This window comes from Falco punctatus (genome assembly GCF_963210335.1).
Source record: "Falco punctatus genome assembly, chromosome: 6".
Classification (NCBI taxonomy): Eukaryota; Metazoa; Chordata; class Aves; order Falconiformes; family Falconidae; genus Falco; species Falco punctatus.
In genome coordinates this window covers 3,975,029-4,003,002 of record NC_137585.1, presented here as the reverse complement: position 1 = coordinate 4,003,002, position 27,974 = coordinate 3,975,029, and the positions used below count along the sequence as shown (strand labels likewise).

At 45.3% G+C, this 27,974-nt stretch overlaps 1 protein-coding gene across 5 annotated transcripts in view; it reads right to left on the bottom strand.

Moving 5' to 3' along the window:
• B4GALT4 (beta-1,4-galactosyltransferase 4) overlaps window positions 1–27,433 on the bottom strand; it is a 34,842-nt gene extending 7,409 nt beyond the window's left edge. The window contains exons 1-4 of one of the 5 annotated variants that reach the window (XM_080392547.1): window positions 27,091–27,433; window positions 8,375–8,851; window positions 6,549–6,781; window positions 1,914–2,101 (exon numbers count right to left, since the gene is read on the bottom strand). In XM_080392547.1, the coding sequence (XP_080248673.1) occupies window positions 1,914–2,101; window positions 6,549–6,781; window positions 8,375–8,642 (689 nt within the window). In that variant the 5' untranslated portion in view covers window positions 8,643–8,851; window positions 27,091–27,433. Of the gene's footprint in view, window positions 1–1,913; window positions 2,102–6,548; window positions 6,782–8,374; window positions 9,062–9,764; window positions 9,899–26,834; window positions 26,997–27,090 lie in introns of those variants that run through there. The other 4 variants (XM_080392543.1, XM_080392545.1, XM_080392546.1 and 1 more) reach the window with 4 other exon arrangements.
• Between the last annotated feature and the right edge of the window lie 541 nt (window positions 27,434–27,974).

Genomic DNA, 27,974 nt, shown 5'->3' with positions numbered 1-27,974 from the left:
GCCCTCCTCGGGCAGAGCGGAACTGGCAGGACCCAGGCACATCTCACTCCTAGATGCCATCGCCTGCAAAAATCCACCTTGCAACAGGGTTCAACCACCTCATCCCTGAGAACAAGACAGTATCGGCTCCTTTGAGATTTTTAAAATCGGACTGAAGAAACTATACAGTACAAATGGTCTTTAGGCAAGGATGTTGTGCTGGTGTCACGGAAACAGCTAAGATAAAAAGTTTTCCCACCCTTAACTTCAAAGTTTTAATATATAAACTTTTTTTTTTTTTTTCCTAATCTGAAACTGAGTTGCACTTTACGTGACTAAACCTAAAGGTACTTGCTCTCTAAAGAAGCACGGCTGCTAAGATCACCACACACTGTATCGCCACAGAAGACATCCCCCAGAAGAAACACAGACAAACAAAAAAACCCAGGAAACCCACAAAACCCCCACAATACTGCCCAGGATATTTTGGTTTAATGCAGAACACATATGACTTCAGCATTCTCAACCTCATCTGAGCAACGTGTCTCATGATGCCCACCTCAGCACAAGCAGAACACCGAGGTTACTCAACTGGGATTTCAACCTATGGTCTCAGCTCAGCTTAGGTATTGTTCTTGAGCTCAGGATCTGAATTCCTTCATATGTGCCCAGGAATTCCCTTGGAAGTGGAACAGTACTGTCTCCACTTCTTGGATGTGTGAACAGAGGTACTGACACAGAAGATAAAGCGTGACTCAAATTCAAACGACCACTGCCCTAGCGAATACCCTGCGTCTAGAATTCACAACAGAAACACTTTGGCCATACTCTTCTAAACAAAAGCTTAAAGCTGACCTGTAACTAACAGCTAATTTCTACAAAGCCTGAGGAAATTAATAGTAAGAAGATCCCTTAGCGTAAGCAAAAAATCCATCTGCACGCTTAACTAAGCAAAACACTTGCGGTAACTCAGGCACAGGAGGTTAAGTAAAGCACCTCAAGCTTTGTGCCATGTTGCTAGCCTGGTTTCTACATGGCTGTCAATTAACAAAAGCTATTCAAGGCACAGCGTTCCAGAAGCCTGTCACAAGCCAAGTTCACATGTGTTTGTTCCAGTTTTCCCTAAATGACTGGAAAGTGAATATTATTCCATGTAAGAATTTGCACATCCCATCCCTTTCTTGTATTTGAGAAAGAAAACCCAGAAGCAAAGCAGAGCTTTACTTCAAAGTACTCTGAGTTCAGCTTTTGAAAAGCCCGCTTCTAATTAATATTTAGAGTGACATGACATAAGAGGTGAATTTTCAAAGAAACGAGTTCAATGAAGAGATTCTAGTCATTGAGATTACCAAGCTCAGGAGCCTTTTTTCTCAGGTAGACTGAACCTGACTTTTAATTATTTATATCACACTGGCACTAAGGGGACCCATTTAAAAATCATAATGATCCTGTGTTAGACAGAGCCCAGCCAAATAATTAAAGGACAACCCCATCCCTTGGCAAATTTTCAGACTTGAGCTCTCAATACCAGATGTTACCTCTTCAGCAGCAAAAGGTAAGTGGCAAGTTTCATTATAGTAAGATCACACCCCCAGATCACAGCCCTGGGAAACTGCAAATGCATTTCTAGCTTTGACAGAAGGTCTCTGCACAACCTCTGGCACAATGCTTTCCTCTCAGAACACCCTTTGCCTCACCCCAGAAACCAGAAGGACGACCATGATCATTTGTACAGGTGACCACAAGGCTGACTTCAGAGAGGTCTGTACAGTTCTCTTTTGACAGAACGCACTCCGCAAAGGTGAAATGTTACCACCAGAAACCTGGTGTGAGGAGGAATGCAGATACCAGCACACAGCACCATCATAAGAGGAACATTATCAGTAACACGGCATTTCCCAGTTGGTATTCTTTCCATATTCCTGGTTTCCTACCTGTATCCAGTATTGTTCCTGCCAACTACAAGGTGCTTTGGTTGCTTGTCACACATGTAAATGTTAAAGTCATTTTCTGGCACCAGATCCACATCATGGAAAATGAAACAGTCCCAGTTTGCTTCTTTTAGGGCCTCTAGGTATCCTACATTCAGCAGTTTAGCTCGATTAAATTTGGTGCTGCCAGCCTGTGGAAGAGAATGGAAAAAACCTCTGAAGAAGGTGTCAAGCCTTTTGAACCAGAACCGCTCGCAGGCATTTGTTCTGATCGCATAGTTTGCCACCGCATTTGTGCGTCATAGAAGTATGTAACAGTAGCTACACTAAGTATTAACTACGCTAAAAGCTGCCCCATAACACTGGACACAGTATCAGACTGGCCAGTGATGCAAAGTATTTCTTTGGTCTCTCCCTTTCCTGAACAAACGCAGCCAGGGCCAGGAGAGCCTACGGTTACCTGGGCACCAGAAGTATGCATGCTGTCCTGGAGTTCCCATCAGGCTACAGAACAAAAGAGGTATCAGTAAACAGTTTAGAAACTGGCACTCCATACACCTGTGTCAGTAAGGTTTATAGAAGTTCTTTTAAAAATCCAAAAATCAAAAAAAAAACCAAGCACCCTTACTGCCATACTTATTAATTTACGGGTGTCAGAGCACCTGCCGCAGATGATTTATGCTTACCCACTCAGTTAGAGGACAGCAACGCTGGAAGAGCTCACTGCGCTCCCCGAGGTCCCACAGCAGGTGGCAGAGCGGGAAACAAAAAGCAGGTCTCCATTTTTAACTCCTATCTATAACCCAATTATCACGCTGCAGAGGGACTTTCCCCAGCGTAGGGCTTCGCTTGACTTTTGCCAGTCTTCACTGTTTGCTTTTGCTGGAAGTTATTGCATCTTTGCTTTTGAAAACTACCTTTTTTTACCTTTGAGGTATACGTAATATATACACACACCTGGCAGTTTTGTAAGCTTACCAAGTCACCATCCACTCTGGGGCAACAGGTCTGCGTACCTTGCTGTTTATTTTTTACTGGTCTGTACAGACACACCAGCCTGTAGAAGGCTTCCTGCTCCTGAGGACAAGGTGGCAAGTTGCCTCAAGTTCCCACCTGGGAGTCAAAGGACCAAGTCCTGCGCTCCCAGAAACTGACAGGACAGTCACATTCCAGAGCAAGGAACCTGATGTACTTGAAAGAATAAAAAAGCGATTTTCAAGAGAAAGGGGTCATTTGCTAGAAGGCCCCTGGACTGAAAGAGGCTTCATGGAAGAAGAGAAAGAAGCTGGCCTCCCCAGACTGAGAGCAAGCTATCCACAGGGAAAAGCAGTTGTACACAAAACGTGTTTTACTGTTCTAAAAAGTAACACTTTGCGCTGAAAAAGCCATTTGTTCACCATCACTAAGAGCCATCTGCTCCTGCACAAAGATGATTTATGGCTCCATACCTGCAGGTAGGGAAATACAGCCCAGCGCCCACTCTGAGAAATTAAAAGAGGGATAATCAGTTGCTTCCATTCTGAGTCAGGGAAGGAATTTTCAAAGAAAAATTTAAGTGCGATTCACCCAAAATCTATGATGTCAAATTTCTGAGTGGAGGGTTCTTTGTTTGGCTAGTGGTTTTGGTTTTAAGTGTCCTGTATATCCGTCAGATAATCTTCTCCTGATGATGAAAACACACATTACTGACTGAACAGAAGGATTCAGATGACCCGTAAAGAACATGCAGCAAATTTCACTTGTATTGGGTACCAAACACAGCCTAGTTCAGCAACAGCATCCACAATTTGCTGCAATTCTGTCTCCCCATTGTCAGCCACTACAGCCCACTTCTGGCACAAAGGTAGCCAAGCAACAGCTACAATTGCTTTCCTGGGGCATTTTCAATGCCAAACCCCATGCTGAACAAACAGCAAAGTTTACTCTCATCTTTTATTGAGGACAGAATTATCCTTGTTTCTATGGTAGAAGGACATTGACCGCAAAACAAACTTACATTGGGAAAGAAATTATTTACCCTTTCGGAATTTCAATCACATTTTTCAGCACTATACTCTTCTCTGCACGAATGTGCACACAATTGTGTGCAGAGAAACATGATTTTCAAGATGTTACAAGCAGCCCATAAAGAAGAGAACAGGAGTATGGCCTTCAATGGCTCACAGAGAAAAAAAACACACCACAGAAGGCCCATTTCTTAATCTTCCTCCAAAAGTAAGTCTGTGTATTTTAATATTAAAGTCCTGGTTTTACCTATTTCTTCCCTCAAAAGATACTTAAAACAACTAATGACATCACAAACAGAGAGTGAAAATGGATTTTCCATAAGAGTTTTTGTTAGACCCACTTTCTAGTCTTTGGATATGCTTATATACATGGAAAGGCTAAGCAGAAGCTTCCCATCCTCCAAGTAAAAACTCTGATAGAACAAGTCCAGACTCGACACTACTGCTCACATCAGGCAGAACTTTCATACTTCTGTATTACTTTTTGCTAACATGACAACGGCCATTCTCCACCGCACATATTTAAATAAAGAACACATGCCCATGTCCCAATGATTTAGTGCTAACCACTGCGTGCTAGCTGGAGTGAGTCATTAGATGTACAATTACAGTACATACTAATGCAGAAGAAAAGCCTCAGTTTTTTCCACTCTACAGGCCACATGATGACTCTAAACAATGAAAGAACAGTCTATTCCAACTGAAAGTATATATCCTGCCATGACAGTTCGCTACTCTTCTGTGCCACCGAACAAAAGCATAAGCTTTCACCTAGAATGCACTGCCTCACGCTCGTTAATTGACTCTAGCCTCTTTAGAGAAGGGAAAACTACATTAATTTACCATCTTTTTTCTCCTGCTGTCTGAAGAGCCTGTTTAGATTCAAAGCAGAACGTAGTAACAGTAGAAGAAAGGAAACACAATTAAAAAAAAAAATAATCAAGAAAAGATAACCTATTACCAAAAAACCACAAACTATACTGCTTTTAGGTCATGCAGCTAGGCACACGTGATGAGTGGCACTCCTCAGGGATCAGTACTGGGAACGGAGCTGTTTAACATCTTTGTCACGACACGGACCGTGGGACTGAGTGCACTCTGAGCAAGTCTGCTGATGATACCAAGCTGTGCAGCGCGGTCACACGCTGGAGGGAAGGGATGATGTACAGAGGGACCTTATTAGGCTTGAGAGGTGAGCCTATGTGAAGTTCAGCAAGGCCAAGTGCAAGGTCCTGCACCGGGGTCAGGTCAATCCCAGGTGCAAATCCAGGCTGTGTGGAGAACGGACTGAAAGCAGCCCTGAGGAAGACCTGGGGGGTGTTCATGGACGCAAAGTTCAACTCGGCCCAGAATGTGCGCTCAGAGCCCAGAAGGCCAACTGCACCCCAGGCTACATCAAAAGCAGCATGGCCAGCAGGTCAAGGGAGGTGATTCTCCCCCCCTATTCCACTCTTGTGAGACCCCACCTGCAGTGCTGTGTTTGGCTCTGGGGCCCCCAACATAAGAAGAACATGGACCTGTTGGAGCAAGCCCAGAAACCACAAAGGTGATCAGAGGGCTGCAGCACCTGTGAAGATAAGCTGAGAGAGTTGGGGTTGTTCAGACTGGAGAAGAGAAGGCTCCAGGGAGACCTCACAGCAGCCTGCCAGTGCCTAACGGGAGCCAACGAGAAAGCTGAAGAGGGGCTTCTTGCAGGGGCACGTAGTGATCAGACAAGGGGGAACAGCTTTAAGCTGAAAGAGGGTAGATTTAGAGTAGGTGTTAGGAAGACATTCTTTACTGTGAGGGTGGTGAGGCACTGGCACAGGCTGCCCAGAGCAGCTGTGGATGCCCCGTCCTGGAAGTGTTCCAGGTCAGGTTGGACGAGACTTTGTGCAACCTGCTCTAGTGGAAGGTGTCCCTGCACACGGGAAGGGTATTGAAACTAGAGGATCTTTAAGGTCCCTTCCAACCAACCCATTCTGTGATACTATGACTAGAACATAAGCACCACTATAGATGAAAGACAACACGGCACAAGCCTGTACGCTCAAATTTTATCCCCTTATTCAGCAGAGCTAGGAAGAATGCAAATAGAGAAATAAATCTTTCAGGAACCAAGTGCTCTGCCATGACTACTTCTTCCCACAGCCCTTACTTGGCAAGTAAAGCACCTATAAGCAATAGCTGCCAGGTTTAGTTTGAGACAGCAGAAGTACAACCGCATGATACACGCAGCTTACTAAGCACAACAGGCAGCAAGCAGATGGCAGAGAAGAGCTAAATAGCAACTGAGGCCTTTGATCCAAACAACTCCAAATTCAAAGACCAAAACCATGTCAGCCTAGTTAGTATGTGTTTACTACAAGAGAAGTGAGTTGAATCAGTAATGCAAAAGATGCTTACCTTGAATGCTAACTCAGAAACAGTAAGTTATTTAGACACCAGTTAACACTTCCCAGCTTTGCTAACAGCAGCTGAGACCCTGTAGTGCTACCAACAAAGGCTGCACGCACCCCTGCAAACCTCGACAAGTGTTCAAAGCAGGCTTGGAAGGCCAACGTCAGACAGCAGAGGGAGCATCATGCCTCTCCTTGGACTGCAGAGCACTGACAGCATCCCCACCTAAACGCTCTCTGCACAGTTGCCTCACCTGGTGAATAACGTAGATGCCATAGTCCAGCTGCTGCCGTTGCAGGAAGGGGTGGAGGTGCTCCAGGAGGTACAGCAGATGCTTCTCTCGATTGCGGTGTGGGATGAGAATGGCCACATGCTGTAATGCTGAGCACTCCGTAGGGTGATACCGGCCCTCAGCTACCTGAGGGTTCTCCTTTTGCACTTCTTCTAGCGTGAGAGATGCTTTGAAGGTGAGTTTGCTGGCACCTCCTGTAGAAGAAGCACAAGAAGCTTTCCCGAGTCATTTCTGATTGTGGCTACTCCAGTCACCTAATGAGGTGCTCTGCAACCAGTGTAAGAAACCCAGGTGCAAGCCCCAGTCGCTTTCCTTGCCTTTCCAAGAAAAAAACCAGTAGTGCTACAAGGATATTATGCAGGCAGTGGAACGAGAGAGCATTGAGCATTCAGTTGCTTAAACTGCTTATAGAGTAGTGATGATAAAATATATTAAAAAATAATAACAATCAGAAGTTCCACCCTCCTGCAGGAGGATTGGCTAGAAACAGCTACCAGGGCAAAGCAGAAGAGAGGGAAGTGGAAAGAGACACAAGACTGTGGTCATGAGAAGTCATCTTTACAAAGCATGAACAAAAGCATCACAGGCTTAAGGCTATAAATTTGTAAGATAAAATGTACCAAGGCTTTCTGTAGCTAAATGAAATTTTCATCACTTCTGCACTGAGCTACCATTCCAGCCCCTCCAGACTCCATGAAAGAGAACAAAGCTGGCAACTGTGACGGCTACAGCCACAGTGCATGAAGCAAGTAAGTCTTGGGGGCAGGGGCTGGCGTGTGCAGCTAGACAGCAGCCTTTTGGACTACACCGGGGAAGAATCCAGCTTCCCAACCAAATCCCTAACCAGGTTCACAAAAAGGAAGAGGAAGACAACAATGACATGATACTGCAAAGCAGAAGTCTGGTACTGCTAGCAATACCAAGAAAAAAAATTAAAAAAAACCCACATGCAAACAGTGGGCTAATAAAAATGGCCAAACCAAGGAAAGAGTCACCTGTTTGAACCTCCATCATAAGTAGTGCTAACCCCAATGCAGCTGTGAAGTCCTTCAGTTGTCAAGATAGAGAGACAAAAGTACATCTAACAGTGAAAAGGCAAAAAACCAAGGAAGAATGAAAAGAGTAGATATAAAGATAGTTTAATAAAAAAAAAAAAAAAAAAAAAGCAAAAGTTGCGCACACAAGCAAGTCAAAAAGAGAATTTCATTCCTTACTTCCCATGGGCAGGCAGATGCCTAGCCATATCCTGGGAAGCAGGGTTTCAGCACATATGGCAGTTGTTGGGAAGACAAACACTGTAACCATGAACACCCCTCCCTTCCTCCTTTCCCTGAGCTTTTATTGCTGAGCACGACAAATGGTATGGTCATATGGTATGGAATATCCCTTCAGTTAGTTGGGGTCAGCTGTCCCATCTACATCCACTCCCAACCTCTTACCCACACCACCCAGCCCACCAGATTTTAGGGGGCCAGGAAAGAGAGAAACAAAGCCTCAACAGTGTACAAACACCGTTCAGCAGTAGCCAAGTCCCTGGTGTGTTCCCAACGCTGTTTTAGCCACAAATGAGAAGCACAGCACCATACAGACCATCCCAGTCTGACCCAGCACAGGCACTCTGTGCTGCAAGTTGCTTCCTCACCCAGAAGTGCTTACTGCAACTGGCTGCATAGTATTTATTTCACAGGAAAAGTGTCCAGCTGTAAAAAGGCTAGTAAGAAAACCAAGTCGGCAGTACCAAAGCAAATGTAACTTGTTAGAAAGGAGTGGAAAGCACCATCACTTACGCAGATACGGAGACACAGCTGGGCAGTGACCCTGAGACGACTTCACCGTGGAAACTTCCACAATTGATTCAATCTTCTCTTCCTTTTGACCGTCCTCCAGGCTAGTTACCTTTCCTAAATCCTCCACCATGCTCTTAGCTTTAGAAATTTCCTGTCTGGAGTCCACAAAGTAACTGAACGTGGCCCATAGCACCATCAAACACAAAGTGACAAGCACCAACACTTTGAACTTATAGAAGAGGTGGAAGATATACAAGCTTGAGGCCATGGCTCTCCCTGATCCGTAAGCTGCTTCCTTGGCTCTGATGCAGAGGCAGGCCACTGCACACCCAGCAGGGATGAAACCAGAAGTCCCAAGAATGTCACAGTAAGGAATGAAAGCTGGAGGTAGGGAGGGCTGCCGCACTTCCTGCAGCTTTACAATTCATGGAGCCATGGTGCTGTTTGCTCTTCAAATGTCAGAAAATGTGACTTAACCTGAAAAAAAAAAAAAAAGTTAGTTCCTACTGCTCTCCGCTGCTGTACCTTCAGAGATATTGTGAAAACAGACTATGACAAAACATGAAAGGAACAGCAAGTATGAACTACTGCTTGCAAAGTACAACACTGAGCTTTGGTCCTAGCTCAACCACAAACCAGATGCATGATTTTAGGCAAATCACTTTCCTGCTTCGTACTCCGCTCCCACTTCCCCACCCCCCACCCCCAGATCAGAAAGCACAGCCACTACCCCACGTCATGTCTGTGTACAGTGCCTGGCAATACACAGGCTTTACTACTGCTATTCATACCAAAATTAACAGCAGCTGCAAGGCAAGAGATTCTGCTGGCTATGAGTAAAGTTAACTCCCCCCACCAAAATGAAAACCGTATGAATCTCTACAGAATTAATCTGTTTTCTTCTGAAAGAGTATTACTGTTGCTCTGCACAACGCAGTGTGAACCCCACAATACCTGACTGGCAACAGAAGTTGTTCCTCTGTACCTGCTGCCTGCCTGTCCCACCTTGCGGATCTTTGCCCAGTATCCCCCTCTCAATGCTGCTGCAGGAGGCAAATCTTCCTGCTTTTCAAGGGAAAGGTTCAGTTTTTCAGTGTTAGGTCTGTGAGGATCCACTACTTTGTTCTCCTGCCCTCTTTCAAGAGCTCCGTTTTCACACAGCCTTTCACTGCCATCATACTATAGTTGCCATGCGAATACTTTTGTCTGTTATTATTATCTCATAGCAGAGAAAGAATGAAATTTTAATAACAGTTTTGATATGGAAAACACACAAGAAAATTGCCGTCTGTGAGAAGAACGAGGACTGAGGCTAAGCGAAGGGGATTAAAGACAATGCACACGAAACTGGCTGGATCAAAGAACATACACACAGAAGGTTATTTTATACCAGCTTTCAAAATATACAAGAGACCCTGGGGAGATACTGCAGGCAGAAGGAATACTTTAACTCCACACTCCCACTAGTTCAGCCCAGGTGTCTTCTGGAAAAGTTTGCCGATGTATGCGGGACCAGACCTAGGACTGACAAAATGAACTAGTCAATATACAGCCTGAGCTCCTGAGGGTTGGTTGGGAATGAGAGCTGCTATCCCTGCCGGCCGCACTGTGTGGAGTGGCTGACCTGCTCTCTCCATCCACACGCAATGCACAGTGCTGCTCTACGGAAGCCACAGTTTTCAGTGACCTTACCACTAACAGGGAAGGATCTCCACATCTACTTCAACCACAGAGACAGATAATAGAAAAAAAAAAAAAAAAAGAGGGGCTACACCAGAGAAGAGAATAATACATGGAAAGGAGGGGGGAAAATGGGGGGGAATGGGGGGGGGGGGGCAGGGGAAGAGAGGAAGAGGTTCTTGCGGGGAAAGCCATGCAGTCATATTAATAACCACAGTTTTTGAGGGGTTTGGCTAGGGCTTTTTTTCACCCCATCTTGTCTTCCAAGAACACAAGGATAGAATCACCAAAACAAACACAAAAGGAAGCCTGAGCTCCTATCAGTCCTCTCCATGGCTCCCGGCCCTGGAGGCATTTTCCAGTGAATTCTTTCAGCTCTTAGATGAATTACACTGGAGACCACATGGATATCTGGCTCACTGCTTTAAAATACACACCAAAATTAGCTTAGTGCTCTCATTTACACCCTTTCCCTTGATTCTCCACAAAGGAAACCATCAGAATAGCCTGTAAGGTATTGATAGTATGGGTCTGCTACTCTCCAAAGGAAACATAAGAACAAACAGAACTAGTTTTTCTTCTGTTGATACCTATTTGAGGTTAAACGTTAAGCCACTGAGGTGCTGGAGCGCGTCCAAAGAAGAGCAACAAAGCTGGTGAAGGGTCCAGAGAACAAGTCCTATGAGGAGCAGCTGAGGGAACTGGGGGTGTTTAGCCTGGACAAAAGGAGGCTCAGGGGAGACCTGATCATTCTCTACAACCACCTGAAAGGAGGCTGTAGCAAGGTGGGAATCAATGTTTATTCCCAATTAACAAGCAATAGGATGAGAGGAAACAGTCTCAAATTACACCAAGGGAGGTTTAGATTGATTATTAGGAAAACTTTTTTCACCAAAAGGGTTGTCAAGCATTGAAACAGGCTGCCCAGGGATATGGTTGAATTACCATCCCTGGAAATATGCAAAAGACATGTAGATGTGGCACTTAGGGACATGGCTTAATGGTGGGCTTGGCAGTGCTAGGTTTTTGGTTGGGCTCTGTAGTCTTTTCCAAATAAAACAGTTGTATGATTAGCTCTGTTGTCAGAACAAGAAAGAAAACATCCACAAGAGAGCAACGCTTATCCAACAAACCTACAAAACAAGGAAGCCTACACAGTTCAGGACAGCTATATACATCTAATTAAAAAAAAAAAAAAAAAAAAATCAAGAGGATCTGCAAATCTAAGCTGCATGCTGATATTACAAACTGAGTAGAAAGTAGTGTGTGCTAAAGAACTGGAGAGCAACTTTGAAGAGTAGTCAGTAACATATTTCACAGATATAGTAAGCTCAACAACTTGTTTCCGAAGGTAATTATTTTATAATGCTAAGAGGTGTAAAACAGTATCCAGCATCTGCATTACCCAACAGAACAAATGTAGACTTCAGACGCAAATGCAAGCAAATGTCAGTCCTCAGTTACAAAAATCTTCACACTCACTTAGCATACCTCCTTGGTGTATTTACTTACATACCAGGGTAAAACCATACCTCTATCATTTCTCTCTCCTATAAAACCAACACTGACAACAGAAGTGCAAACTAGAAACTTTCACTGTTCAGAGCTGTTCAATGAATTTTTACTACATGATTAGCTGGCAGGTCTCACATACTGCCTTCTCACACACCCAGGGCACTGCCCTCGCTGCTGACAGCTACCCCAACAAGCCATGTTTCTGCAAACACTCAATACTCCTCTCACCACAACCCCGGCACAAGCAACATTCAACACCATGCTACGTACCACCGCCACTTGGGCAGGCACAATACAACCTCCTATTAAAAACAGACATATGAAATAGTAAGGTCTTAGAACCACCACACACACCCCAGAGGAAGCCCACCCCATGTATTTTAGGCCATGCTTTCTGACAATCTGCTACAGATGCCAGATGCTGCTACTCCTGGGCAGCATGCCTGTGAGCCCGTCTGCACCAGCCCACCCGGCAGCCCAATTCTCTTTCTGGTACCTGTCACACAACCTGTTACTTACAGCACAGGGTACGACACATGCTGACCGAGCGCTGGAGAGGGTACCAATGTCACCGTGAAAACAATTCTCAAGCATCTTTCTGCAGTGCTCAACAACTTTATCTTGAGTATTACAAATTAATCTGGACTGGAATGCAACCAGATGGAGACATTAACAGTGATTAATATAGTCACATAGATATCCCAAAGCCTGGAGATCAATGCAAGAACAGCAAGGATTTGCCCCCCCTTAATAAGGACACACAAACCTTCTTTTGACCTAGCAACCTTCCTACAGGTTCTGGGTTTTGTAAGCAACCATCCCCACACAGCCTCGGTGGCATTCAGAACAGAATTCATCAACCCAGAGAGACGAGGGAGATGGCAGCAATGGAGGGGGAATCTCCAGCTTCTCCTCAAGGGGGAGATCTGACAGCTCAGTTCTACAAAAGCTTCATTACCTTTCAAAAAGCGTGATGATCCCGTGGATTTTAAAACCAGAGGTTGAAATGGAACCTTCACTCTTCTCTCCTCTGTACTAAGACTGACTACAGTCAATCATCATCTCTGGAGTCCTGCAAGATCAGAATCTTCATAAGCCCCAAATACTGAAAAAAGAAAGTGGTTAAAAGAAACTGAAGTACTCCTGCAGTTGCTGTCAGTAACCAATGCTATTTATTCTGACAGTCTTTATTCTGCTTTTCTTCATAACAGCTGCAGGTTATAGCTTGAAGTACTGAAACAATACACAAAACACACTACTGAGAATGTGGGCAGATGGGGGCAAGGGGAGTGAGATATGAAAAAGCACCAGGAAAACAGGGAAGAAAAAAAATCTAAATTAAGGACAGAGAATAAAAGCACAAAGACAGGTGGATTCACTTTTTAGCAAACAGGACATTCCAGTTCACCCAGGGAAACAGATGAGAGCAATCACTGTTTTACAGTTAAGAAAAATTAATGAAGAAATTTTAAGTGGACTCAAGCAGAAAAAGGATTAAATCCAGTTTAAAATCTCCCCGTGTTTCTAAGAATCTCAATTCAATCAGCCTCTGCAACAGGTGTGGAAGAAAAGACCTCAACAGGAAAATAAAAGTAGAAGGAAACTAAATGGGAAAACTACATGAAAAGAGAAGACAAAAATGCTGAAATTCTCAATGAATATGATTTGTTTCAGCAGTGAATTTTACTTCTTATGTTCTGCTGACTCTTGCTGGCAGACATGCCATAACAATATAAAATCAGCCATGGTGCCCTAAGAGGTGACAGCAGAACTATCTCATTGATACGCTTTGAGTTAAATAGTTGCAGGTTTTAGCTCAATTAACGAGCAGTAAACAAGGTAACATTTGATTTTAACTATTGCTAGCTGAAACATCAGTGCATGCCTTTCAGCCCAGCATGACTTCCCAGTTAGCTGTCATACCAAGGAAAGACACTTGTAGGACAGAAGTGATTCTGAACTGCAGCTTTGTCCAAACTTCAGCTCACGTGATTAGGACCGATTCACAACTGCAGAAACCAAGGAAGTAATGGTCCAAAATTCTTCACCCTATTATCTCACTGTATATCATCACCAAAACAATAAGGATTCAAATAAAAGAGAAAATATCCACCATCCCCCGCCTTTGCAACGGTTGCATACAGGAAATCAGTAATAAACTGTATGAACAATCTGAGAACAGTAAACACTGTGCACCCCATGGGTAATATTAGCCTGTAATTACTAAATCAAAGACCTTATAATTTCCTTATCTAAACTCTACTTGCAGGTTTCTAAAGAATAATTTAAATTGCTGCCTTTCATAACCTCTCAGTTACCACACAGCATTCAGCAGGTGAAGCACTCCCCCCGAGGGGGGTAACCTCTTCACAATAAACCAACAGTATCCACTGCACCAGGTGGGTGCATGAGGAGGGAACTTCCTTCACCACCCAATCCAAATGTGTTCCAGATTAACCTGGGCTGAAATGGACAAAGTTCAGTATCTTACCTTAACGTGCAAAGAATGATTATCAACAGACAGTTGCTAAAAATCAATTTATTACATTCATAGCCTCCCACTTTATCAGAAGTGGACTGCATTCTTAAAAAAGTTATGACAGCTGCTTACCTCTGATGCACAGGCTAGTGCAGATGGGCTGTCCCCCATAAGGAATTCATAAGAAATTGCCAGGGTACAAGGATGTCAAATTATGAACATAAACCCTGAACTTCCTGCACCAACCTTATTTCTACCCTCTTCCCCTCCTATTCAATTAGGTAAAATATCACACGTGCCAGTTTCTTTTGTCAGCTTTGCAGGATTCCTTTATAAGCAGATGTTACTGAAAGCTCACAGGACTTGCCTCTGACAAATACTCAGACCATACTACTGTCAGCGTGAATTATTTCCCATGTTAACTAAAACCACCTGTCCTCTGAGTCCCATGGCAGCAACAGAATGTTGCTCTTACTTAAAATACACTTGAGCACTTCAGAGCAGCATAAATATGCATGCATGATCACAATAATTAGTCACTTTCAACTCATCACAACACACACGCAGAAGGGCCTAATTCATGTTTCATAAACTTGCAGTTCGGTATTTTGATGTTTTGGAGACTACAGTACGTATTTCAAAATGTGGAAAGCATGAAGATATTTTGGGTATTTTAAATTGAAAAATATACATTACTCAATTTACCCATAAGTTGACCTTACATTATTACTTCAAAGGTTAAAAGCGATGGGGGGGGTGTGTGTGTCTGAGACACCAGAATGGCATGTGCACAGAAAGGCACACCTGATTCTACTAACAAATGATGAAATACTGTACCCTCATGAAGGAAACTAAAACCCAGTGAAGAGCTGGCACTATTATGACTACCACCACAGATGGAGAACTTGTGAACGAACTTATGACAGTAACTGGAAATAAAAAGACAAGCAAAAGGTTAAGCCTCAGTAAAAACTTGCCTGTCAGAGAAACAGAAGGAAAACCTGATCATCGTCATTCCTCTGGAGGGTGTTGCTTTACTATTTCATGCTAGGGGCTCTTAATTTGGAAAACTTATCTTTCACCAGCAAGCTTGAAATATCTAGGCTGCTACGTCAGGCAGCTAACCCAGTGTCAAAAATGCCAGGATCTGGGCCTTGTTAAAGAAGAAAAAATAAAAAAAGTTAGGCCTAGGGACTGCTGTTAAAAAGCCACACTTGGACAAGCAGTATAAAAGCCAGAGTACATGCATCCATAAAATCATTATTAATGGAACATCCTTAATAAAATACAGACTAGAGCAGTCATGCAGAATCTACCCCGAGCTTAATAAAGCCCAACAGTCATTCTACAATTCACATGAAACAGCGGAGCAGGTGCTTTGCACTTCATAATTCCAATTAGAGAAAATTAAACCCTTACCAATTAAGTACAGGTTGAGGATACACAAATCACAGTCACAGAACGGCTGAGGTTAGAAGGGACCTCTAGGTCACCTGGTCCAACCCTCCTGCTCAAGCAGGGTCACCTGAAGCCAGCTGCCCATATCCAAAAGCCATCTGGACACGGTTATCTCCAAAGATGGAGACTCTGCAGCCTCCCCGGGCAACCTGTGCAGGGCTCAGTGACCCTCACAGTAAAGCGTTTCCTGATATTCAGACAGAACCTCCTGCGTTTCAGCTTGTGCCCATTGCTTCTGGTCCTGTCACCGGGTGCTGCTGAGAAGAGCCTGGCTCCCTCCTCTTTGCACTGTCCCTTCAGGTATTTGTACACATTGGGAAGTTCCTCCCCGAGCCTTCTCTGCTCCAGGCTGAACAGTCCCAGTCTCTCAGCCCTTCCTCACAGGAGAGATGCTCTAGTCCCTTCACCATCTTCATGGCCCGTCGTTGGGCTCTCTTCAGCATGTCCACCCCTCTTGTACTAAGAAGCCCAGAAATGGACACAGGACTCCAGGTGTGGCCTCACCAATGCCAGTAGAAGGGAAGGATCACCTCCCTTGACCTGCTGGCAATACTTTGCCTAACGTAGCCCAGGTGGTTACCATGTGCCTTCTTTGTCACAAGGGCACACTGCTCGCTCACATTCAGCTTGGTGCCACCACCGCAAAGTCCTTTTCTGGCAAATTTGGTTCCCAGCAAAAAAGTTGCCAGCACGTAATGGTACTTGGGGTTGTTCCTCCCTCTGGAAAGCAGCATGACCCTCTGGCATACCTGCCACTCCTCACAATTCGGTGCAGTCTGCAGACTTGCTGAGGGCACGCTCTGCCCCATCACCCAGATCATTAATGATGATGTTAAACAGGACTGTGCCCTGCACTGGCCCCTGGGGTACACCACTAGTTACTGGCCTCCAACTAGACTTCATGCTGCTGGTGACCACCTTCTGGGCCCAGCCTTTCAGTCAGTTTTCAGTCCACCACACTATCTGCTTATCCAGCTCATACACCAACATCTTGTCTATGAGAACCTTACAGGAGAGAGCATCAAAGGCCTTCCTGAAGTCCAGGTACACAATATCCACTGTTCTCCTGCAATGGAATGACTGGCCTGGTAGACAAGAGAAGTTTATCAAGTTGGTCAAGCATGACTTCCCCTCGGCAAATCCATGCTGATTACTCCCAATGACTTTTTTGTCCTTTAAGTGCCTGGAAATGGCTTCCAGGACTAGAAGGTTCACCACCCTCCAAGGAATCAAATTGGCCTATAGTTCCCTGGCTTGTACTTCTTGCCCTTCCTGAGGATATTGGTGACATTTGCTTTCCCCAAGTCTTCAGGTGCTTCTCCCAGTTGCCATGATTGATCAAACATTACCAAGACCAGCCCTGCAGTGACATCAGCCAGCTCCCTCGGTACTCATGCGTGCATCCCATCATGGCCCATGGACCTACATATGTCCAGGTTCCCTGACCTCTTAAGTAATCCTCTTCCACCAAGGATACATCTTTCTTACTCCAGCCTTTTGCCCTAGTTTCTGGGACCTGGGAATCCTGAATCCCTTTAATAAAGACTGAGGCAAAGCAGCCGTTCAATAGCTCAGCCTTTTCCATGTCCTGCGTAACCAAGTTCCCCGTCTCATTGAGCCACGGCCCCACATTTTCACTTGTCTTCCTTTTGTTACCTATGTACTTATAAAGGCTGTTCTTGTCATCTCGGATATCCCTAAATCATGGCTGATATACTGGTCGGGGGATGAAAAATGATCACCCAGTTAGACATTAAAACATGTGCAAACAATAATTCAATCAGAAATTTGACACTAAAAAAATGTTGTTACAAACAATACTGGAAATATGGTTCTTCCTTTGTCTATACTTCAGGGCAACTAACCTTTCAACATGGGTGAGAAAATGTCTGTGGTGCAACTAAACTCTTCTCATAGCTCTCAAACCTGACTCTAGCTAGATCTGGCCTCCAAAAGGTACAAAGAAACTTTCCCAGGAACATAAAGTGCAACTCTTTTTGTGAAATAAATTATCAATGAAGCATAACCAAACCTAGCTTAGAAATTTACAGCTGACTAAAAGGGCATAGCACTTCAGGCCACAAGGTTAAAAACACCTCAGTACCCATTTCAAAATCCATGGGGGAAAAAAAAAAAAACCAGAAAAAAAAGCATTAGTTATCCAAATATGACATCAATCAGAACTCCGAAATCTATGAAAAATGAGAAAGGTCTCCATTTATATGTAGACATACTCATATCTAGACAGACACTGCAAACTTATTTTAAATAGATCCGTGATCACACCGAGGCACATAAATACTGCATGATCTGTGTTCCCCAGCATTGTATCCGTACCAGTAACTGTCCCTGTCCTCTGCAGCTTGTCCACCAACTCCAGTTCTGCAGCCTGCTATGTTTTTTTGAAACATATGCCAAATCCTACTTGCTTGCTCCAAGGTTCCTTAGCACTGTTTAGAACAGGCCACCTGCAGAACCGATCAGAATCGCAGTGCTGTATGACCCCTCCATGAACGGGGGGGTCAGTTCTGATTTTTGAACCTGTTGGCATGAACACAAAGCCCTGACTTGCCCCTCTCCATCCAGGAAGCCCAAAACAGTAAGCAAGGTTCCAGCATGGACAAGACTTCTTCCAAAGGAAACTAGGAAGACCAGAACCCCCAGCGATTTTCATTCAGGGTTTTGCCAACAGAGAAATACACACGCGTTGGAGTCTGACATGCTGTGCAAGCACAGAGCAAGCGAGCAACATACATACAAGCTGGCTCCCCACGTAAGGGCTGCAGGGGTCAATCTACCCACTTGCCTAGCACTTGCCTAGCAGCCCGATCGAAGCCACTAGCATTATAAAGCTTAGAGATACCCAGAAATTCTAGACTAAAGGCTGTTCTTTTTCATCTAAGCAAAATTCCTAGATAGATGAAGACAGTACCAGCAGGAAGACTGGTTGCTGGTAGCCCTGATCTAGATATTAGTGAAGGAAAGTAACCTTATAAACAAGATTTGGTATGTAATTGGAGTTGATAAAAACTCATTATTTTCCAAAGATTTACTTTTCCCCCCGATACATTTTTAGATAAAAGTTGTAATGACAACTACGCTGAAGCCTAGACTCACATGACTACTTAACAAAAAAAGTTGCATTCAACAGTATAAATGATCAGTAAGAACACGTTGCCCAAATTTTATTTTTCATGTGTTTGTATCTATTAACAATTCACACTGAATGGAACATCTGCAGGACAGCTCCAGAGAGATACTTCCATCTGATGCATGGAAAATTAATTTTTAACTTACACAAACTAATTATCTGACTCTACCTGTTTCGCACTGCACAGTAAAGACAGGTCTCCTATCATGCAGAATTTTCCAGAAGCCCCTGCAACTTCCTCAAGCTCACACGCAAATTCCACAGACAGCAGAACAGGTTTAGCAGCAAAAAGGATTCACTTCCACCTAACTTTGAAAATCCTCCTAAATTCAAGCAGGAAATGAAGCATGAAAATGTTCCTTGGGACTGCTTTTATCAGCTCTGTACTATGCAGACTATTATTGAGTATTTTATCTAGGCCAAAATCAAAAGCAGCAATGGGCTAGCTCTGGGAGTATCAAGAAGTATAGCAATCTTCCTCATTAAATCATCCATGAAAGAATTAAATTCTTGACAACATACAAGGTAGAAAGATCACTGTACAGCATCAGCTTCTCTACGCAAGACAGTTCAAGTCCTCAAATTTTACAAGCTAAACCTGTTTTTTTCACAGGCATTTCCTTCTTTTAAACAGATTAGTTTTTTAGCAGGGCATTAAGCTAAGTTTTTAAACACCTCTTTTACACAACACTTCTATAATCCTATTACCTCTTCCTATTAAAAAAAAAAAACAAACACCAACTGCGCTGAGAAATAGTGAAGTCACCGGCTATTAAAAAAACCCAACAAACAAAACAAAAGAAACCAAATCCTCAGACAAACATGCTTTCCACTTCTCTGGATTTCAAGCCAAATGAAGCAAGCACATTAAACCACTGACTGCTGCTGCCACATCCCTCCCTGCTGCAGAGCAGTCACTCCAAGTATGGAGAGCGCCACGCAAGCGGCAGACACTTTTCATCCAGGAAACCCCACACCATAAAGAGATCTCTGTTACCTCTCATGTGCTACAGGAAAGCGCTGAAAACTTGCAGGATGATATGTAAAAAAAAAAAAAAAAATAAAAGAACGAAAAAAAACAACCCACCATGTCCCGCTTTTCCCCAGCACTGAGGGGCTCCCTTAGTGCTATCGCACACATCCCTCCCCGGGCTCACCTCGCAGCCAGGCCGGCAGACAGCCTCTCTCCTTTCCTCCCCGCACAGCGAAACCAACACAGCGGCACTCAGGCACATTTTGACAGAGCACTGTGCCGGCTGAAATCCTGCATACATCATTACTGGAATAAACCATCCGATTAGAAACAAAAGGCACAAGCCTTTGCTGCTAAAAGCAAACCACAATTTCTAACGGAGAGCCCTTTTGGCATCTGCTCCAGTTGGAGATTTTTAATGTTAGAGACGCCATTCTTCTGCGTAGATCAAGCTGTTCACCCTCTTGTCCATACCTGTGGAGAAGTCGAGGTGCTACCACTGCGCTCCTCTCCGTTATCAGCCGGCATACCTGCTGCTGACAGTGCCACCACAGACAGAAGCGTGGACTTTATGCAAGGGTGTTTCAACCAGCCTGGCTTACTGACCAGTCTTTTCACCAAAGGTAACTTAGTACTACAAGGTTGTCCCTCAGTGGTGCTTCTTCTACCACTCTGCCCCACAATGCTCTTCTAGCAATCGCACAGAATCAGCAGGATTGAAACAACGAAGGTGTCTCTCTGCCATCTTGCCCATCTGGGGTTCTCCCAGGCTACCAGGGCAGCAGCACCACCACGTTAGCCGTGCTGGCTGAGCTCTGGTCTGGCACACTGCTGCCAGGAAGAATTTTCTTGCCAACCCACCTGAGCCTCCTCCCTAGCTGCTATATATTAAGCTGACAAACACACTTCCTTCAGTAGAGTCCCACCTACATTTGAGGTATTTTTAAGCACACCCGTGTCAGGGGTGAGGTGGGATTTTCTCATGCTTCCAGTCAACATACAGACAGGAGGAGACCTGAGTGCACACAGGATACACGGCTAAGACTGACTGTGTTAGAGGTGGGGAAAGGATTGGTACAGCCTCATGACACATGTTCATCTCCTGTAACTCACACCTCTTTGAACTTTGTGTGGTATGTAAATTCCAAGCAAGCAGATATTTCAAAGGAAAAAAGTCTGGGACTACTGTATGTTTCAACTGCTCAGCCACATCAAGCCAGACCAGCCTGGATCTCAGTTGTCACTGTGTCACTTTCCACTCCAGTCCCCAAACTACACTTTCTCTGCAGCATCAGCTCTCATGCAAACACAGGGTTAGCCGGATCAGGAGGCAAGCAGCATTTCTAGCAGCCTTCTGTGATCCTCGGTCTACCCTTCCCCCTGACGAAGGTCAGAACACCTGATACAGCTACATGCAGAGAAGCTTTCAGTGAAATAGAAACGGTTATTTTAGGAGGATGATGATACACATTTCCAGGCAATAACTGGTAACACTCTACAAACTGCTCAAACCAGACAATTTTAAAGTGAAACATATGAGTTAAAAAGAAAAAGACCAAGGTACATTTGTGGAGCCCGATTAGAATAACAGCCACTGCCAGCTAAAGCATTCCAGTTGTGTGGAGAATACTAACAGATGGCTGGCTCCACACTCTTTTCTTGCTATTTATTACTTGATAACCGTTTGATACTCAATGTAAAAGAAAAGTACTAACAGCTCCAACTCTCTGAATTACAAACTAAAAAAAGATAAAGAATACATAACACATCAGGAAATAACTGTTGTGGTTTAACCCCAGCCAGCAGCTAAGCACCAGACAACCACTTGCTCACTCCGCCCCTGCAGTGCAACAGAAGAAATGGAAGTGTAAAAGTGAAAAAAAAAAAACACAGCTTGAGATTAAGACAGCGTAATGGGCCAGAAAAAGGAAGAAAATACTACTGCTAACAATAATAAAAGAATTAGAACATACTAAACAAGTGATTTCTCACCACTCACCGACTGATGCCCAGCCACCTCCCCAGCAGCAGTGCCCAGCCAGCTATCCTCCAGGTTTACATACCTAGCATGATGTCCCACGGTATGGAATACCCCTTTGGGTCAGCTGTCCTGGCTGTACCCCCTCCCAACTCCTTGTGCCCCTCCAGCCTTCTCACTGGCAGCTCACGAGAAGCTGAAAGTCCTTACCTTAGCAACAACTAAAAACCATCAGTGTGTTAAGTATGTTTATGCTATCTGGATTTTTCTCACACTAAATCCAAAACACAACACTATACCAGCTACTAGGAAGAAAATTAACTCTACCCCAGCTGAAACCAGGACAATAACCTAGATATTTAGCTTACATAACTTATTGTCTCCATGTGCGTGGGCATCACGGAAGAAGCGACTGCAACAAACGTAAGTGAGGAAAGGCCTGGCAGGCAAATACAATAGATCCATTTCATACAAAAGGAATATCATAGCAGAAAAGCACTGAAAGAGAACTCTCCATACATCCGTAGCTCCAGCATGCAGGATGGAGAAGAAAATATGAGCACCTCAGTTCCAACTTGCTTCGGTTTATGACAAAAGAGCTGAACAGCTCACTCCACAGGGAACACACTGGACAAAAAACAGCCCCTGAGTGTTGGTATGAGCGAACTCCATTGTCCTTTGAACGTGTGCCACTGATTTTCTGGCTGCTGGACACTCACCCAGACATTCTCTCACTTCCCCCTTCCCCAACAGGATAGAGGGAGACAAAAAAAGCTCAAGGGCTGAGATAAAGACAGGGAGATCAGTTACCAATTACAATGCAAATGCCTATGCAAGACAGACTCAACTTGGGGAAAATTAATTTATTGCCAATTAAAAATACAGTAGGATTGTGAGACAAAAATGACAACACTTTCGCTCTGCTCCCTTCTTCCCAGGCTCAAATTCACTCCTTCATTCCCACCTCCTCTACTCCCCATCCCACAACAGTGCAGGAAGATGGGGAATAGGGTCAGTCCCTAACAGCTCCTCTCTGACACTCCTTCCTCCTCACACTGATCCCCTGCTTCGGCATGGGTCCTTCCCAGGCAGTACAGTCCCTCATCAGCTGCTCCAGCATGGGCGCCTTCCACGGGTCAGAGCTCATGCCAGAAAATCTGCTCCTGCGTGGGCTCCTCCACGGGCTGCAGTCCCCGCCAGGAGCCTGCTCCAGCACAAGCTCTCCACGGGCCGCAGCCTTCTTCAGGGCACATCCACCGGCTGCAGCACAGTGTCCCACGGACTGCAGGGTGGGCATCTACTTCAGCACAGTCCCCTCCACAGGCTGCAGGGTGGGTATCTACCCAGCCCCCCGAGTGCCTCCTCCTTCTCCAACCTTGGTGTTCACAGCGCTGTTCCTCACTTCTTCTGTGGTTCTTTCTTTTCTCCCTCTCCTCACATCTCACAGCTGCTGCACAGCATTTCACACTTTATTAAATGCATTTTCCCCAGCTCTGCTGGTGGGCTCAGCCTTGGCCTGCGGTGGGTCTGTTTTGGGGCTGGCTGGAACTGTGTATTAGCACAGGTACAGCCCCTGGCCTCCTCTCAGAGAGGTCACCCCTGCACAACTACCCCTGCTGCCAACACCTTGCCACCTACACCCAATACAGCTTTTCATTAGCTGAAGCGAAATACTGACTTAAAAGTGATTAAAAGACCCAGCACGTTGCTTGAGATGCATGGCTTCTTAATGATCACTCATACCTATTTACTCAGAATGTATGCCATTTTCTGACTGTGAGTACAGAGCCCTCTGCACCCTGTACCTCAAGCCACAGCACACACCTGTGAGCTACACCTGTGAGCTTCAACGTCCTCTACCGATTCCCAGAATAGTTACTACACACTTCTACCACCTCAGATTAACCAACCGACACTTTTTGACTGTTCATCTAGACAATCACTGGCACGCGTGGCATAACTATTCCACCACAGCTAAGCAAATCTACCTTGAGTTGGTAGACCAACTCAAGACAACAGTTTCAGCAATGCAGAAGAAATTTCAGTTGACATTTTCACTTAATACAGGGCTCTAGAGAAATCTTGGCTTTAGCATTATTCTGTTTCAGTGCTTTACACTGATCTCAAATATTATATAGTGGATGTACAGCTACTTTTAACATTCCCAGGCAACTTGGTGAGCAAGTTGCAGACATTTTTATATAGTCACTTATAAAACAGAGGCCCAACTCTTGGCAAATACTCAGCACCTAAAACATCACATTAAGATTTCTGAGATTACCAAAGGAAAAGCCTATGCCTTCTTTACTAAGCAAGCACAGAGACTTTGCTTCAAATGACCCGACTTCATTATTAACAAGCACAGGCCAATTGAGCAGGTGCTACTCCAATACTCCAGGTACAGTTTGCACTTCCCCAAGATGTAACAAACTGATTTTACACTAGGAAATGCAATCTAATGTCTCCAGGCCAAGAAACACATTTATGAACAGCCTTTCCTCTTACATTGCTACAGCTGAGCCACTGACCTCACTGACACAGCACTGTTAAGACTAAGCACAAAGAGATGGAGCAAGGCATACAGCAAGGAGTATTGGCGAGCCTGTAAGCACCTAACTGCTAACCACAGAAATACCTTTTAAAGAAATACAGCACATTTTAAAAACACCTTCCCCTCCAAGGTCAGTGGAATATCCTGAAAAAGCACATGGTGAACCAGATTTCAGGAATCTCATGTACAATGGGAAGCCAAGGTCATGATTCAACTCAGCAATGCCCTATCTTTCCCTGGCAGCTGCCGCCTTGCTGGAGTGGCATCAGTCAGTATGGATGTCAGATGTCAGACACCTTGCCACTTTACAAAACAAAAAAAAACAAAAAAAACCCCGCCATTTCTAGCCAAAATTCCTCACTCGCCTCTCTCCTGCACAAAAAATAACATCTGAGAAAAACACTATATTAAAGCAATGCACATTCTTATTTCAGCTTTAAGTACTTCACAGTACATTTTTTAAACCAAAGTGTCAGCCACATAGCTAAAGCCATACAGGACAGAAGTTGAAGTAGTAAGTATAGACCTGTGGCTGCTTAACACATTTCTACTTTTCAGTTTACAAGTATCTATGAACAAAGTTGTAAAAAAACCAAACTAATTGTAGATGTATTATGAAAGCATAACTAAGAACAGAATCCCATTAATTGTTTCTCATTGTCACTCATGCAGTAGTACTTCAACATAGGAAGCGTACCAAAGACGTTCCAGGTGAAGCTTCCTTAGGCATGAACAGATTTTACTGTTGGGGTTTATTATTATTATTTTTGCAGTCTTATCTCAATAAGGATTACAAATTGCCAGTGCCTAATGCAGATGTCTATCAAGAAAACAAAAGTTGTGCTGTCTACGTGGTAAGCTATTAAATGCACAGGACCTTTTCCATGTTAGAACACAATTTACATTTATGCTGAATTTCCACCAATCTGCAGATAGATTTTTATTCAGGAGAAAAGTTTCAAGTATACAATTTAAGAGCTCTATCTCACATCCTTTGGAAGTGTTATGGCCTAGAACAGGATCTGACAGAATTCAAAACTGTTCCAACAATTCTAGTTCAAAATAGCAGCAAACAATTTTAATCAAATACTTGTGGAAGCAATTCTAAAAACATATCCCTGAGAATTGGGATACTATTAAAACCTTTTGGACAAGCAGCTCAGTAAAATTTTAAGCAATGGGAGATAGCGTACCACTCACTCTCACACTGAGTTACTAATCTCTTTCCTTCCCATCTCACCAGAACTTGCTGGGGAGTCTGAAGAACTAACTAGAAGTGAGATGTGATGTGGACTCCTCCTCTCCTACTCCCTCAGGGTTAAAGAGCTCCTGTCCCTCTGCAACCCTCCTCCCTCAAGCAGCAGCAGGGCTTTAGCTCTTTTGGGGAGCAAGAGAGAAGGTGGAGGGGTATGATACTTAAGTCAGAAGCAGAGTAGGGGAAACAGGCTCCTTTCTAACCCTTCACTTCTCTTTACTGTGCAGGTATTGCCACTCCCCAACTCACTGTTAAATAAAATTAGCTGCAAGAGTTCAGAAGTCAACTACAAGACTGAAGACTGAGGGGCACACAAGATTAGTGCTGCAGATGCCCCACCAGCAAGAGATCCAAAAATTTTGCTATTACTTACAACTGCATACATTTAGTAGCATTATCCTAACAGTTTAAAAGGATTATCTGAGTTACAGCACACGATAACTTTATCTCACAGTTCGCTGCCTGACAAATGTTACCCAGCTGCTGCTTGCAGCAGCAGCACTGCATGTATTCTATAAAAATAAATACATCGAGATAACACACTGATAGCTGCAAGGCATGTTAGCTGGAGGTATGCCAAAGCAACTCTAGCAGAGGAAGAAAAAAAACCAACACAGAAACACAATACTTATAAACCCCCTAAATATGTTAAAAACTATGAAGAGAGAAAACGATGGAAGCTCTCTCTCACTGTTTTACAATATTTCAATGTCCCATTTAACACACTACAAAAATCTCTGCCTCTGAAGCAAAAACCAGCTAGCCCAGTTGCACACGTGCCTGTGCTCCAGCTTCTCCATGAGCGAAACGGAGAAAACAATACCAAGTACTGAATTTACTTTACTACAAAGCCATTCAAAAGCCTGAGTTAAAATGAAAACACCGGTACACTACATCCATCCTCCGGACTTACGATCTCCGATCCCAATGCAGTAAGTGCTTCCACCTCGTATTTAATTTTTAGACAGGTAACTGCTTCCGACTATACGATGAAATTACGTACCGGCAGACTTTCTGGCAGGATCGCACCCCCGAGCCCTGCCTTTGATGCTGACAGGGGCGGCCGCAGCGGGGTCCCTGCAGCAGGACGAGGGAGCCAGTCCCCCCGCACCACCCGCGCACAGTGTAAGGGCAGCCAAACCCCCTTCGCTAAGGGATCTCAACCCAAACACCGTCCGGATATCAGTTATGCCCACCACTCATTCTCCACCTTTTTTTTTTTTAACCCCTCCCTTCACAATTTTACCCAGTCCCAACACCCCGCTTCCTCAGCAGCCCGCCCGCCCGCCCACCGACCGACCGCGGTGAAGGGGGGAGCAGGCCGGCCGGGCACCCCCTCACGGGCCGGGGCTCCCCCTCACGGGCCGGGCACCCCCGGGCACCCCCTCACGGCGCTTATTTCACCGCCGCTCGTACTTACGAGCCCTCAGCCCGCGCCCCCAGCGCGGCCGCCTCAGCCCTCCCGGCGCCCCAGGGCCACGCTGCCACGCGCGCAGGCGCCCTGCCGCGCGCCCCCTCCCCGCCCCGCCCCGCCCCGCCCCGCCGCTGCCGGAGGCCCGGGGCGGGGGGACACGGCGGGGGGACACGGCGCGGGGCAGGGTGGGGGCGGGGCGGGGGGGCGGTGGGTCTTTGCTTTCCGAAGGGAACGGCGGTGATGGGCCGCGGCCGGCGCTGACCTGCCGGTAGCGCTCCGCACCGCCGCCGATGCCAGCCCACCGCCAACCACAGAGCGGCGGGGACAGAGCGGCCGCCGCCCGCCACAGAGATCCCCTCCCGGCGGGGGGATAGAGCGACCCCGCGGTGGCGGCCGGTCCCCCCCGCCCGCCGTGGCAGCTCCGCGGCGGGGCTGAGGCAGCGGGCCCTGCCCGCGCGTTTGCTGTAGGATTTCGGAGCCCGCTCGGGTGGTGTGGCTGTGCCAGCACGGCCGGGGGCGCTGGGCTGGGGGCCCGAGCTGTGCCGGGCCCGGCCGTGCTGGAGGCCGGGGGCCGTGCCGGCCTGCGCGCTGCTGCCGCGCCTCAGAACGCACCGTGTGTAGCGCTTCTTTACAGCTACATCAGATGGGGCTGGGCAGGAGTTCTTCGAATCTCAAAAATCGGGAGGTAAGATGCCTGCTTCCAGAACCTCCTTGCTCAGGAGGGTGTTCCCCTTCCTTCATCATCAGAGGGCTTTCTGGGTCGGACCCGAACGGTGCAAACAAAACCCCTTCTAGCGTACGTGCCCGCATGCAGGTGGCTGAAAGGTTTTATCTGTTTATCTTCATACTTGAAAAAGCCTCAACATCAAAGGTATTTTCACCTGCGGTACAAATTAGATCACCATATGGATTAACCAAAGTTTGTGCTGTTATAATGAAAACATTTATTCCTCTGTGCACAATTTTCCAGCCTAACTGCCCCCACCTGCCAAAAAGGAACAATTTATTTTAAATTATTTGGTCAAAATATCAAACCTATTTCACTGGTAACATCAAGAAAAGGAAAAGGGGAGCAGTAGGGGTGACCACGGTGCTGCCCTGCTGAGTCCGCTTGGCTCTAGGGTAAGCCTTCATACGTGCCTGCCA